Source organism: Gallus gallus, chromosome 2 (assembly GCF_016699485.2).
Source record: "Gallus gallus isolate bGalGal1 chromosome 2, bGalGal1.mat.broiler.GRCg7b, whole genome shotgun sequence".
Taxonomy (NCBI): domain Eukaryota; kingdom Metazoa; phylum Chordata; class Aves; order Galliformes; family Phasianidae; genus Gallus; species Gallus gallus.
The window spans coordinates 26,023,238-26,037,896 of record NC_052533.1 but is presented as its reverse complement, the minus strand read 5'-3'; the positions used below and the strand labels follow the sequence as shown (position 1 = coordinate 26,037,896).

The window sequence follows — 14,659 nt, the reverse complement described above, 5'->3', positions numbered from 1 at the left end:
GAAAGCCTCAAGTAACGGAACACCTTGCTGTATTAACAGAAGAAAATACGTAAGTGACTTTTCTCCAGAAATTAGTCTCCATATAAAAGAGAAGTAACTATTTTATGATGACAATTACATTATCTAAGTAGTTATGTTTATCCTTGTCAAATCTGTTTTTGCTTGGGAAGCCCTCTATTTTCACACATTGTACATAAGACATGAGCACTAGCAAAGGCCCAGTTTGTACTGTTTTTGCTAGCAGGAATTTGAAGCAAACCTGTAGACACTGTACAAGTTTGAAATGACACAGTATATCCTTCGGATTAGTTAGTAATACTATAATTCTAATTCCAGGACAAACAACACACTGAAAACTTAAACAAGAAAATAATTCTGTGCAGTTCTAATGTGGAAGTAAACTATTTAAATGTATAAGTAGTTGTATTTCTTATTAAAGTGACAAAGAGATTGAATTGGAGATGAGATCATACTCCTGCATCTTAATGGCATATGTGATCTTCAACAAAAGACCAAACTTCCTTTCAGCCTCAACGTTCTCTCATTTGTAAAGAAATACACTTTTACTAACCTATTTCATACCTATAATCCTGTCCACTTAAGCACCTGCATTGGAGCAGTGCTCACCTGAGCTCTCAAGTTTCCCTTCTAGTAAACTGTTTGGGATCCTCTAAGTACCATAAGATAAAGACTCATGCTATTTTTGATGAGCATGGAGTATTTTAGTGTTTAATCCTAAAAAACTACATCTGCCCTCAAACAGCAGCAATTCAGGTTGCATTTTTTCTGAAGCAATTGCCTATACACAGAACTGTTAGGTATTATGTTCAACAGAAGCTGTTTCCCCTTCAGAATTACACTTTGCCACCTTTCATCATGTGAATAAAATTTGGTACCTAGACAGTGGTATTTCCTAGCTTCACTTTCAGCCACAGTTCAGAAGTACACTGAGGAAGACAGAAAAGGCTGGGCTGAAATAACCAGAATGTGGTGAAAGTAAATGCAAAAGCCCCATTAAAACTGAGTGTTTTTAATTTATATCGTTACTTGCATTACTTCAAAGCTGGTTAATTTACAGGACAAAAATTGCATTTTCCTAGAATGAGTTAACACAAAAATTTAGATAATAAATAGCTTTCAGATACTAGATAGCTGCTATCTGCATTTGCACAGCTGAGAAAATGCAAACAACAAAGCATTCTCAAAATATAAAAAGCTGCATGGCTAAAAATGAGACTATATCAAATGTTTTGAAACAGTTTCTCTATATTGCAATTTTATTGGAATATCAGCTCTGTATTGATGAATACAACTTCACAGAACCTGAAGTTCACAGAGGATGACACAGGGAAAACTGGATAAATACAGACTGTACTGTGGTTAAAGATGATGCGCTAGCTGTCTGGCGAGCCTGTTGTTCGCTGACACTGAACTCGGACAAAAAGTGAAGATCAAACACCTCTTAGTACAGAGAACAAAATTCATAATTATAATTAACTGGTATTGATAATCTGTAATTCCAGAAGAAGACCTTATGCCCATGTTAAAAAATGGCAGTAATAAACTAAGACTAAACTTTGAAGAAAATACTACTGTGTTGTATTTTCTAGAAGTTTTCTGTATAGTATTGTTTAGAAATATAAAATGACAGAAAATCCACTGTCAGATTCAGAAAATAAGAAACAGATAAACAATAAAGAGCACTTTCAAACTAAATTAGAGATTGAAATTGCTGGGTCACAAAAAGCGTCACACTGATAGCCTCACAGTCTTTCAGTAGATGTGCTCATAAATCAGTCACAACTTGGACACTTGCAGAGCAAAGGAGCTACACTGCAGTCATTTACAAATACCACCCACTTCCATCCTGAGGATAGTTTAACAGAGTCAGTTTTAAACTATCAGGCTGGGGGGGGATACAAAAACAAAGAAACTCTTCAGCTTCTTCCACGTTAAAAAAATCAACCTAAAGTTGTTACCTTTGAAGATTCAAGGACATATTTCCAAAACTGCCCTTAAACTAGCAAATGTTATTTGTGGATTTTTTTTTTTTTTTTGGTCATTGTTAAGTCTATAATCTATAACTGCAATTAAGTACCTGGTCATTTTCAGTGGTCTGGCTAGCAAATGGACCTAAAACTTTATGAAAATCAGAGCTCCACAGAAATACAAACTAAACTAACATTCTAAATTATCTTTAACTGACAGATAATTGCTTACTATCAATGTTTTAACAAGCCTGAAATCACTTTATGCATCAAAATTAGAAATTGGTGTGTTCCTCATTCCAGCAATTAATTAGGATAGGTATATGCCCACCACATGACAAGAAAATGGAGTCTGAAGAAGAAAGGTGAATTCTGGTGCATTAAGTTTACAAATTAAATAATAATAAAGGAAAATATTTTTCACTTTTAAAATACAAAATGCAGGTCAGCTACATCTTCACAGCAAGAAAGCCTGATTAGGCATTTCTATACCTGAAATTTGTCTGCTTTGTTCTTTAATAAAGTAATCTCCATCTGTTCATGCCCTTGGATTTTTTTATTATTTTAGTCAGTACAGCTGGCTGTGCTCAAGCCCGACATAACTCTGTTTTCCTGTTCATAATTAACTAATTATCCTCTAATCAATACTGTAGATACTGATTTTACAATGTAAATGAGATAAATGAGATAATGGCTGGAGTCAATCTCATTTTGTTTACAAAGCTCAACACACACATCCAATTTCATCACATTGCATCTACCTACACAGGAGCGAGTCTTATCAGCTGGCCTGCAGAAATCTTCATGGGAGCACTGCGCTTTTACAGAGGAACAGCAAATGGAAAACCTGCCCATCACTGGCATGCATCTAAGCCACTGGTTAATATATAAAACCACAAAGAGCTGACTCAGCTAGAGTGAAGAAACTTATTTTGCATTCACAAGACAGCATCACCTATCTACAGCTGTATAAGTAATTACCTACATGTCCCTGAAACACAACATTAACAAGCTAATCTTTAAATACAACTTCACAAATATGCTTCAGAGACTACAGAAAATCTTTCATGTATGTACACATCATTGAACATTGTCTGCAGCGTCATGCCAAAAAGTACTATACTGATCAAATCACAAAACAGATGAACTAACTCCTATTCATCACAACAGCTTAGAAACATACATTATTGACAAACCACCATCAGCACTAGAGAACTTGTCATTTAAGAGTTACTCTGGCGAAATGAGAAATAATTAGACCAAAATTAGGAGTGATCTCATCCAGAATTTCTAAACTCTCAGAACTACAGTGGGTTAGATGTGCATTAAACCTCCTGTTAGCGGGGCAGATGCAACACAATGGCTAATCCAGCACATGGCTGCATTTGACATAACTACTGCTATGCATCCTTCCCTGTTGGCTTGTGCTTAACCTCATTTCTGACTGAAGGCTCTGAAGACCTGAGGAGCAGATGCTCTCTCTCAGGCACTGGTCTTTTGCCCCCTTTCATTTCTCAGTGCCCAAGTGTTGGGCCATTGATATTGCAGACAGCTGGAGACATGCACAGAGTACACTTCAGATTGTAGCACATTCTTGTGTTCAAACATTTTAAATACATCCATGACAGTTTAAGGCACTGTTTCTTTTTAGTGGTTGTATGATAAACCTGATGGAAAGGAGGTCTCTTCCAACCTGGAACATTCTGTGATTCTGAGTATGTAAGCATTATAAAAAATATCAAAGTAAGCTCAAATGAATTCAAAACACTAAACCCAAGATGAGGACTTCAGGCAGGTGAGCAGTGCCTCCATTACACCTTAATTGTAATGGGAACAACAGACCAATTCTGGGTGGCAGGAGTGAGTACTAATGAAGAGGTTCTAACAGCAAATCCTACATGTGATGTCAAAGAAGTCATTTTCTAGTACCCCTATTTAAAGAAGAAAATTAATCAAAGATCTATTGGTAATATAACTCTACAGCTGTACATTTACTGCAGCTATTAATACATCGTTCTACTTCCTCACTGAGGGAAGGCCCTCAAAACATTTCTGTGTTATGAAATATGTGAAAAGCATTCTTCCTTTTAGCTTTCTCTTCTGACACTTAAAACAAAGAGAAGCTATTTCAAGACCTCATAGCTTACCCTGCCATTCTACTCCAAACTCTTCAATTCAGCTTCATGGATTCTGACAGAAATTGCTTTCACTTTGCTGTGACGTGATATAGGTCAAACATGAAGGAAAAGACATGCTGTACCCTCATTTATACTCTTATTTCAAATATAAGGTCTAGATCCTTCACAACTCTTGCTTTCAGACTGAACAGGCAAGTCAAAAGAAAAGAATCCCTTGCCTACCAATGGCATAAAAGCTTAAAATGGATGGTCAAGTCATCTTGCAGTTTCTGGCCTACAGTTATAAGAAATAATTAGCATCACAGCAATTTAAAACAGTCCTCTCACATAGACTGATAAAGCTTTAGGTGACTTTAGCATCTGGCATGTGGCAGTTTCCAGCACTGAAATGAATGTACATGCACTGAATGCTGAACATAAAACAGGACATAGCTCAGCGATACAGCCACATGCTACACAGGAACTGGTTATTTTGAACAGCTGCAGATTCAACTGGATATAATTCTGAGGACTGACCTCTGCAGTCAGTCTTGCTTTGAGTGGGCAATCAGGTCGGATGCCCTAAACTTATGTAGGATTCTATTATTTTCATAGTTTTGACTTAAAGTAAACAAAATACTCTCTCTGGGAAAGGTAATCATTATAGTATTACATAAAGTGATCAAAAGCCACTTTCAAATTTCTACTATGTTAGGTACAATGCAGTCATATTAAAATGAAGTTCCAAAGTTGCAGAGATTGTAACAGTAGATGAGACAGCAGAATGCTACTCTCTTCTGTTACACCCAAAAGCGAGAGGGGGCATAGCTATTGCAGACAGGTGAGAGAATATACCTGAAGCAGAATGATTAGTACATTCTATGTCTTATACATATATGTATATATGTATGTATATATATATATATAAGGCACAGAATATAATACACGTCTGCTACTGAAGACAGCATTTGGACAAAATGTCTTCACAGAGCAGGACATGTTTTCTGACCCTCAGCTAATAGTAGTTTCAGGATAAAGTACCTAGATGGTTTTGGATGTGGGAAATTGCATACTAATCTCTAGTTTACTTAAATTTTCGTCCATACCCTCAAGGGCATTAATAAAATGAATACTTTTTCTCCTTAACACACAATAATCTTGCTTCAAAACCCTCACACGCTTAGAGGATCTGTGCTATACTTTTCAGCATCTCCTATATTAAATGAGCTTTTAAGCAAATCCCGTATTTATCGCTAGTTATAATACAAGCATGAATTTCTATGGCTCTGAAAATTACGAGAAAGTTCTACTTTAAAGCAAAAAGCTAAATGAAACATTCTATCTATGAATCCAGAATGAAAAAAATAGCACTTCATGTTGCTTCTACTCCCCTTCTCCCCAGGATGCTTATCATTAGGTAACCTAAGTATTGAGTATTTCATTTTAACAGTACTGACAAAGTGTCAATTGTTTATAAATGAGTGAAAGAAAATAAGCATTATCTAGCACAGATTTCTGTAGCTAAATTTATTATACTAAACCCAGAACTGCCACCTCTCCTACTTGCTTTTTAGTATTAACAGAAACAAACCAGATCAAACCAAAATAAAAAATGCAAAATTCAAAAACAATGACTATTTATGGGTAAGGGTAGACTCTCAACTAGCTGTCTATGAGACACCGCTATGTAAATCCAGATATTTTCTGAACTGTCAGCAATTCATCTGTGTCATGAAACTTAGTTCACAGACAAACAATGATTTATATGAATGCTATAAAGAAACTTTATTTACTATACCTGTAAGTGAACAGCTTCCTTTCAGCATGAAGTGTTCACTTCTCTTTCTCTCATAGTACTTCAATACTACAAAACACAAGGCTTCATTAAATTATTTTGCAAAATCACTAAGGGCCTACTTATACAAGAGGAAACGCTACATAAAACACTATGTTAGATGCGTTTCTATTGTACAACTACTGCATAGAGCTTATATTTACAGCATTTTAAGTTCTAATTAAGTATTTCTGTGAAGACAAGTCATTTGACACACATTAAGATAATGTTAGTCAAATTACAGCCCCCCAAAAGTGCAAAATACTTTCTTCCTTGGAAAGAACAAGAAATTCTGATAGGACCAGAATTACCTCCACTGACAAATAATATAGGACTGCATCTGTGGTGCCATTCTCCAGTGTTCAGACTACACTTAGTTAAACTGAATGGTGTACTGTTTGTGAGCCGCGACAGAAATCTCATTACAGATGTGAAGATTGCCAACACTTCTTTCAAAAGGTGAAATACTGAGTGATAACATCTGGCTTTCCAGAAAAAGAGAGGCAAATGATGCAATGAATCATATGATGATTATAGAAAGATTAAAAACTAACCTAATGTCAGAAGGAAGTGTCAAAGAAAGCAAGCAGTCTTATACAGAAACTCCACTGGAGGACAAACATATAAAATACAGCTGGAAATCCCCTTGGGGTTAACAAGCATGCCCAAGAATAACAATAATATCAACAGTTTTAACATACCTAAGTCTGGCCTTAAAAACATTCAATAGCAGAATTTTTTAACTTCCCTCACTTCTCTAATGCAATTAGATGCAACTAATGCAAATCCTTTCTATTGCTTTTCTAAGTTGTCTTGCTACAACATCTAACCAGACTTGAAGAATGACTTTATTTTCTCCTTCTTTGCAGCAACTTCTGTCTTCACCTCTCTAAGAACTTAGACTTTTGAAGACATGAATTCCCCAGTCCTTACTAAATTAAAGAAACCCAAACATTCAAAGCTTTCCTCTTCATTTAAGTCTCTCGTAGTCTGCTTGTTGTTCATTCTGTTTTCCTTTGGCTTTCTGTACTTCTCTTACTGAGGTGGACTGCACACACTAGCTGAGGCTTTTTCAAGGACGTGATAGCAATCTGAGCAATGGGGAGTACTTTCATGTGTTAAACATGTTAAAACATCACTCAAGTACAATCAGATTGATTCATAGAATCAGTTTGTGATCCAAAATTATCCATTCCTTCACTTTTGGAGGCCCACCTCCTAAATATTTATCTTTGTAAGATAACTACACTGAATAGTGATTTGCCCTTTCCTTTTCTCCATTGTATATTTTTCTAGATGGTTTCTTAAAGCTTCATTTTAAATTCAAGCCTCATAGTTCCTTACATCATATTGGCGTCACTTGCAAATGTAACGAAAGTCTTTATTCCAACACCTAACACATCAAAGCAAAAGTTGTTAAAAATATAGGAACACTGAATTCGGGACAGGACTTAGTGGAATTCAGTGAACAGAACACGGCTCTAATTTGACAGCGAATCCATAGTTACTAGTCTGCTTTCCTGATAAGCTACATATTTCATTGTAGCTTAATTAACAGAATGTTTCCCTTGCTTACTTACCAGATCACACAAAAAGTATTTTCAAAGTCTTACTAAAGCCAAGCTATGCTGCATTTATCATTCTCACCTTCCACAATGCTTGTAATTACACTACTTTAATAACTGACCATAAGTGACACTATATACTTTAATATTTTTTCCCCCTAAACAGTAAATCGAACAGGCAAACACCCATATTCCTCCCCACCTTCTTAGCACAGTGTTGGAATGAAACTTTTTACTGTGCTTCAAAGTTCTAGACAAGCAGTCCCTAAAAAAAAAATAAAATCAAATTTCCTGAATGAATCTCTATTTTTTAGTGCTAATTTCTTTACTTTAAAGGTGTCTTCGTGTATCTTGCCAATACAAAATGGTAAACATAGGTTTGACAAAAGTCTTACTCTGACATCATCCCTCCCCTTTTAAAACAAAACGACGTGTTAGCCATCAGGTTAATTTTATTCAATATAATATTCAAACATGAAATGCCCTAGCAAGAGATGACCTTAAGTAAGTATACACAGGTTTGTATATTTCTCCTATTAATTATTACAGCATTTAATTTCTTTATGTTTAAAAAATATTTTCAGATGGAAATGTACCTTCAGAGATGACAAAAATCACCATATCTCAAGAAGTTGAAAGATGATATGCCATCAAGTTACAAGTTTGATTGCATCTGAGCAAAATTTTTCCAAGCAAGTTCAAGATGAAATCGATGAGGTTGTCAGTACATTGCTACTGTAGATTTTAGAACTGGATCGGTACCGTTTGAAGATGAAAATACTATATCTGCATCTAGCAGGATATATATGGACGAAGACGAAGATCTCAGCAGTCACGCTGTGTGATCAGTTCTTCATTCCTTCCCCCACTTACACAACAATTTCAGATTTGGATTTTGAGGAAATAAGCTTGTTCTGAACACTGCCAGGGAACTGAGCCAAATAAAACAATGTCTGTGTATCCTTAATATTTTCTCTTTCTTAAAAACGTTCCATAATGCAATATAGATATAGTTCTATTCACTCAAGTGTCTCAAGTCAGAAACGATTAGTCCATTTTTCCGTGGCAAAACTATTCCTTGAGAATAGTAAGTCTCAAGTGATAACAAGACCTGTAAAACACTGAACATTTTTTTTTTTTTAAGGAAACAGTCCTTCTTACAGTAGGGTCTATGTACAACATGATGTTCTATATAGAAACGTTCTCTTCAAACTGTATATAAGTAGAGCAGCAGGCTGATGGCAAACCTTGTTTCATTCAGTATTACCATAGAGGAACACACATATTTAAGTCCCACAGGCTTCTGTCACTCTTCAGTGAATTCAAGCATTGTATAACATCATTTACCAAGGAAGCACAGGGGAAAAAGACATTATTTAATAGGACAATTCTGACAAGACATTTATCCATGATCTTTTAACAATGCACATACGAAATGTTCCTGATTAGTGCAAAAAAAAAAAAAAAAAAAGGCAGGCAAATTAACTACCTTGTCAGCCCAAATAACAAACCAATCAATTACATTCTATCCAAGCCTGACAAGCAAACTCAACTTTTTGTCATAATAAGCTTATAGTAGAGACAAGGTAGCTGTTCTCCTTTACTTTAGGTACTCTATTGACTGCTTAATCCACATTTAAAAATCATATTTATAAAAGAGGTTTCCAGGATTGCCTCCGAGGATGAGTTGTGGCAGAGTTGTGTCTCATGAAGGGTATCTACACAGTAAAGTGATAAGAAAAGAATATTAACATTTAAAGATCATAGCAGCTCTGCTCTGTCTTATGAAACATTTTAACATCACACTAGATTCAAGCAATGTGTATGCTCAGATCCAAATAGACTCTCATAGCAAGAGTTTGTAAGAGTCGGAACATTAAATTAAGTATAACATTGTCTTCATTTTTGCTCAATACAGCTCAAAGAATAAATGCAGTCCAATGCAAGACTGATTTTTTCTTTTTTTTATTTTTATTATAATAGCAACAAGTTAATAGAAGTAGGCCTCGGTGTGTAAACTAGCATTTTCCTCATATTTGAAAGCCATGCAAAAGTACGTTTGGGATTGTCTACAGGACAGCACAAACAGCACTGGTACTATGTGAGGACTTTTAAAAAAAAAGCTTATTACATAGAAAAGCTTTTGAAAGGAAATAAAGCTAAAGATTTATGAAGTTTCAAAATTTAACTTACTAATCCAGTACACAGAATACTTTTACACTTTTATAATATCTGAAACAATGCTTTTGAGCCAATAATTTGAAAATGTCCAAAGCTTTTTCTCCTGCTTGTACTCCTTGTCTTTTGACACTCATGATGTATTTTTTAAGGATGCAGGGTATTTTTTGTTTAGTTTTGTTTTTTAAGTAATTTCAATTTTGAAGTGATATTTTACATTTAAGCTTTGTAAAACTATAAGTAATGTAAGAAATTAATATGACTGATAAAACTAAGATTTTCAGGAAAAAAAAAGTCAACATTGTCTTTGAGCTGTGCTGGCATAACAAATACATGAGTTTTCACAGAAAGATCTATATGAAGTCTCCACTGAATTTTTTTCCCTACAGTGAAATTAATTAGAATAGAATTGTAAGTTAAAATAATTCTGAAGTACTGTCACACAGTTATGAAATAAAAAAAGTAATGATCTAAAGAACAGCAGGTATAGAGTTGCCACACATTCCAACAACAATTCTTCGTAAAATGCGTTTGAGTGCAGGGATTTTCAGAGTAAGAATTAAAGGGACAGTAAGAAAGTAGTGTATGTAAATCCATTTGAATTCTTACTTCATTTCTTACTAGGGTCATGATCAGGTGTTTTTTTTTTTTTTTTTTTTTTTTAATCAGGTGTACTGAGCCACACTGCTACATATATTCCAATTTTGAACTTTTTAAAAGCTGAGCTGCAAAAAAGAAATACTTTTACCATCATTTTTCTGCAATCCCCTTTCCTTAGCTAGGGCAACCATCTTTGTTCTGAATCATTGCAGAGTAAATGAGGTTGATGGGAGAAGGCATACAAGGGCAGAAAAAATGAAGGGTAGCCGCAGTACACAATTCAAGATAAGCATAAGGTGCTTGCACTTAGGAAGCATAAACAGACTGTACCTACACTAGTGATTCCTATGTTATTTCTTTATGTTTCATTTTTATTGAGAGCAACACAGAATCACAGAACTGTTCAAGTTGGAAGGGCTAGATGACCTTTAAGGGTCCCAACTTCCCTGCATGTTGCTCAGAGCCCAATGCGCAGAGATATTTTAATGGACATTATAATATTAAAAGGAGCTTTCCTTTTTAACCGGATGGATGATGTTACCATTTATATCCTTTTAAAATTAGACGTCATTTATTGCGCGTGATTTAGGATTATCTTAATCCCTCTCGCTTCTGAATATTATTTAGGTAGGGAAACAATACCAACTACATTTATCCAGGTTTCAAGCCAGCAACAGATTAGTAAAAGACAAAGGAATATAAACGGATAAATACATTTTCTTTAGCTTGTAACCCACAAGCTCAGTTGATAGAACTATTGATTTTACCGAACTACTTAATAAAACATTTTCCTGGGACTTCTCACACTTCACTTCTGTCGCATTCTCATCTTTTGCAAAAGCTTTTTCTTATCCCTATGTTCCATGTTCTGACCTTCACAGACGCAAAGAACTGACCTTATTCCTACATTCTTAACAAATTGCAAGCACTCAATCAGTTATGATTAAATACACTGTAAAGACTTCGCACTGAATTGAGCTTTTTACACATCTATTCTCATTTCTTCTGGTGGCAGCACCCAGAGGTGCTTGCATTTTCACACTTAGTTGAGAAAAGGATTTATGAACATAAAAATCTGAAATGAAGACAGCGGGCAAAACTGAACAGTTTTCCTATCTTTCTGAACAGTAGATGCAACAAATACCTGATAGAAAAAAGCACCCTGCATAACAGTAACAGCTGTTTTCAACAAGGAGATACTCAATTGTGTTGTCAGGTCTCTTTGTTTGGATTGAAAATTTGTTCTTTACCGTAAAGCTGTCCTTTGCTTCAGGACAAACAGAACTATGGGAGAACTTTCCATCAAGCTCTAGAGAGTAAGCCACTCACATCAGCATCTCCCATTTTTCTCCTAAACTGCACATAGCCAAAGTCTCCTCCCTTTTTCTCAATTAAGCAAATATTATGTAGCAGGGAGTCTATGCATACGTGCAGATTTCCTTTTTAAAGGAATTTAAAGCACAAGAAACAGAAGAAATTATTTCAATACTTTTTAAGAGTTGCCAAAGGCCGTTGTATGTTTCTGTCAAAGTTACTGAAAAGTATGTGTTGCAAACAAATGCTTATGCTAGTAAGATTTGATGATCCTTGTTGTTTTTTTTTTTGTTTGTTTGTTTGTTTTTAGCCTTCTTCATACTTGCTCTCATCAATTTAAATGCCTGTTCTGAGAACAGCATTTCTCACTGACAAGTGGGCACAAGTATAACATATCTGCAACCACAATGCAGGTTCAAACTATCTTCAGTTATTTTCAAAGATTTGAAGGCAAGGAACTGTTTCAGCATACCGTATGAATTCTGAACCGTTAAGATGTTCCCACCTTGAAATTCCATCAAGCTTAAGGAGGTATTTGGGACAATAGTCCTGATACAGATGAAAACTTTTCAATAATGAAATACGATGGTAATGAAAGAGGTAGAAAAGTGGAGCTGCTTATCCACAGAAAATGCTGACAAAGACTAATTTTAGAAAACAAGAAACCATGTCTGCAGTAAACATCAAACCATCTGAAGGTGATACAAGTAGCATGCATTCTTAGAACTGGTCTGCTCAATATATATCTCTTGATCTCAGGTATTAATGTGAACCCAAAGCTATATCAAGTACATGAGAGTTGCAGAGCTCTTTATTGAGAGGAACAGAAAAGGAAGATGAGAAGGACTCCCAAAAAATAATACGCAAAGTGTCACCTAGACAATATTAATTACTTAGATTCTTCTCAGTATTGATCAAGTTATAAATACAAATGTTTCATAAATGTTTACACATTTCTACTTGCTCTAATACCCAGTCATTAACCTGCAAAAAAAGTTATCTGCAGGGCAAAACACCAAAGCATCTGGAACAGAAAAGCTTTGTTTCATTCTCATAACTGGCACACTGGAATATAAACAGTGACATTAATATATAAAACTGTTGACTGAGGCAAACAAGGTCACCATCTCCACTCGAAAACAAGTGAAGCACACTATTTCAATTTATTTCAGAGCACAGTAGAAATCACGTATCCTATTCAAAAGATTAAGTATCAGTATCACATATCTGAAATTATTTCATTTGGTAAGAAAAGTGTCATTTTCCTTCGTTCTGCAATGTCTTTTTGAATACAGGCTTCTGAGAATCCATGAAAAAAAAATTCAGTCAATACACTCAATACTCTACATGAAACCCAGCTTTCTCTTTTAAGAGACTGCATTTACAGACCTTGTCACAACAAGGTCCTTGATGTTATCGAAGTAATTTTCAAGATACTTTAATCATTGGCAAAATTCAGTAACCTGACAAGAGAAATTTGGGCCAGGAAGATTTCAGTAACTTGAAAGGAAGGTTATTGACTGATGTAATTTCATTTGGATGTGACTGAATCCAATTGATTTGTTTTTTGCAATGCATATCTTCCCTCTGCAGCTGTCTCTATCTGATTTAGTGTGCAAGTGCAAGGAGTGACTACCTCTTTCCACTTCAAGCAAAACTCTTCCTTCCTCCTGCTATTATTTAGAATGAGCACACAAGGAAAGCACTTTCAAGCTTAATCTCTGTACACTCTGTAAGAAAAAAATATTCATCTGAATTCTAGGCCATGAATTTAACTGAGTCTTGTGACTGCCAGCATATGCAAGTAGTTAGAAAAACAAACATTTTTTATTATTTATTGAATTCTGAGGTAGGGTTTGTAAAACAAGAAGTCATATCACAGTATCATATTAATTCTCAGCCCCAAATGTACAGTATGATGTAATCCAAAATCTTTAGCAGATTGTGCGTATTTTCAATTTGGATGCCATCCAAAGAAAAAACTACCTTGTGTGCAATGAGCATAAATTTATAAACACAGATATTCATGAAATCAAATCTTCCCACACAAGTTTGATTTACAACATTTCTAATAAAAAGGTGGCATATTAGGAGAAACTTCACAACCGAAGTTAGGTTTAAACAGCACAAACCTTAGGGGAAAAAAAAAAAGTGGAGAAATGTGAGAGTCACCATAGATCCTGTGTGTGCAGCATGGTGTGCGGAGAAACACCAGATACCTCGGTAATGTTTTGTCAGAATTAAAGGAAATTTAATTCTGGAAATTTAATTAAAGGGAAAGGATAGCGACGCTAATATGAACCTCAAACTGCGTATTCTCTTATGACAGCATTTTCTCTAAAATTCAGTACAATTTTTTCTTTTCTTTTTTTTTAATTAATATGAGTTAGGTTCACTTCCTCATGCACTCTAAACATTTAAGAATGCCGGTAAGGAAAAAAGTACTATATCTAGAAGACAGAACACCATTACTTTCAAACTGTATGCAAATACTCATCTTAAAGTAATCTGAAAGAACCTGTGACTAAACTCCTCACATGCACTGGTTACAATCTTCTGCTTGTTTCCAAATATCCAGTGAGTGAGATAATGTTTCTACTGGAATTCCCATAGTAATAATAAAATATTTAATGGCTTGCATCATAATTTGACCCTCCAATGGTACACTATCGGATCAAACTGCTCTTTTAACACTCTTTCAAATCAGAATTTAACTTCAGTCATTCTGTCTCTCATTCACAAAGTAATCTTTTTCAAAATAACCCGAGTAACTGAACTTTTGATGAATAACACTCATTACATGATAATAAAAGTAAATGTTAGTCCTAAATTTTGCTTTGTTTTAATATAAACAATTTTATATTCAGGAATATTTGTATGTTCTAAAATGCTTCTCAATCTCCTGTTTAAATGACTAATATTAGTTTTCCTTATTATAATGTGATAAATGACACATTTATCAATATAACAGTAGTACAAATAAGTAAAAAGTAACCATGTTATAAAGTCAGTGAGACACAACTAAAATTCTCATGAAACAGTACCTTCTCCAAAGCATCTTCT

General features: G+C 34.9%; 1 protein-coding gene across 6 annotated transcripts in view; it reads right to left on the bottom strand.

Annotated features, from left to right (window-relative positions):
- Nucleotides 1–14,659, bottom strand: part of PHF14 (PHD finger protein 14) — a 155,108-nt gene that overhangs the window by 56,282 nt on the left and 84,167 nt on the right. Inside the window, exon 17 of one of the 6 annotated variants that reach the window (XR_003073554.3) lies at nucleotides 5,904–5,969. The exons of 4 other annotated variants lie outside the window; for them this stretch is intronic. Coding sequence is in view for 1 of the 2 variants with exons in the window: in XM_015281405.3 (XP_015136891.1) it covers nucleotides 9,210–9,222 (13 nt within the window). In the remaining variant the exon portion in view is untranslated. Of the gene's footprint in view, nucleotides 1–5,903; nucleotides 5,970–7,938; nucleotides 9,223–14,659 lie in introns of those variants that run through there. One more of the 6 variants, XM_015281405.3, reaches the window with a different exon arrangement.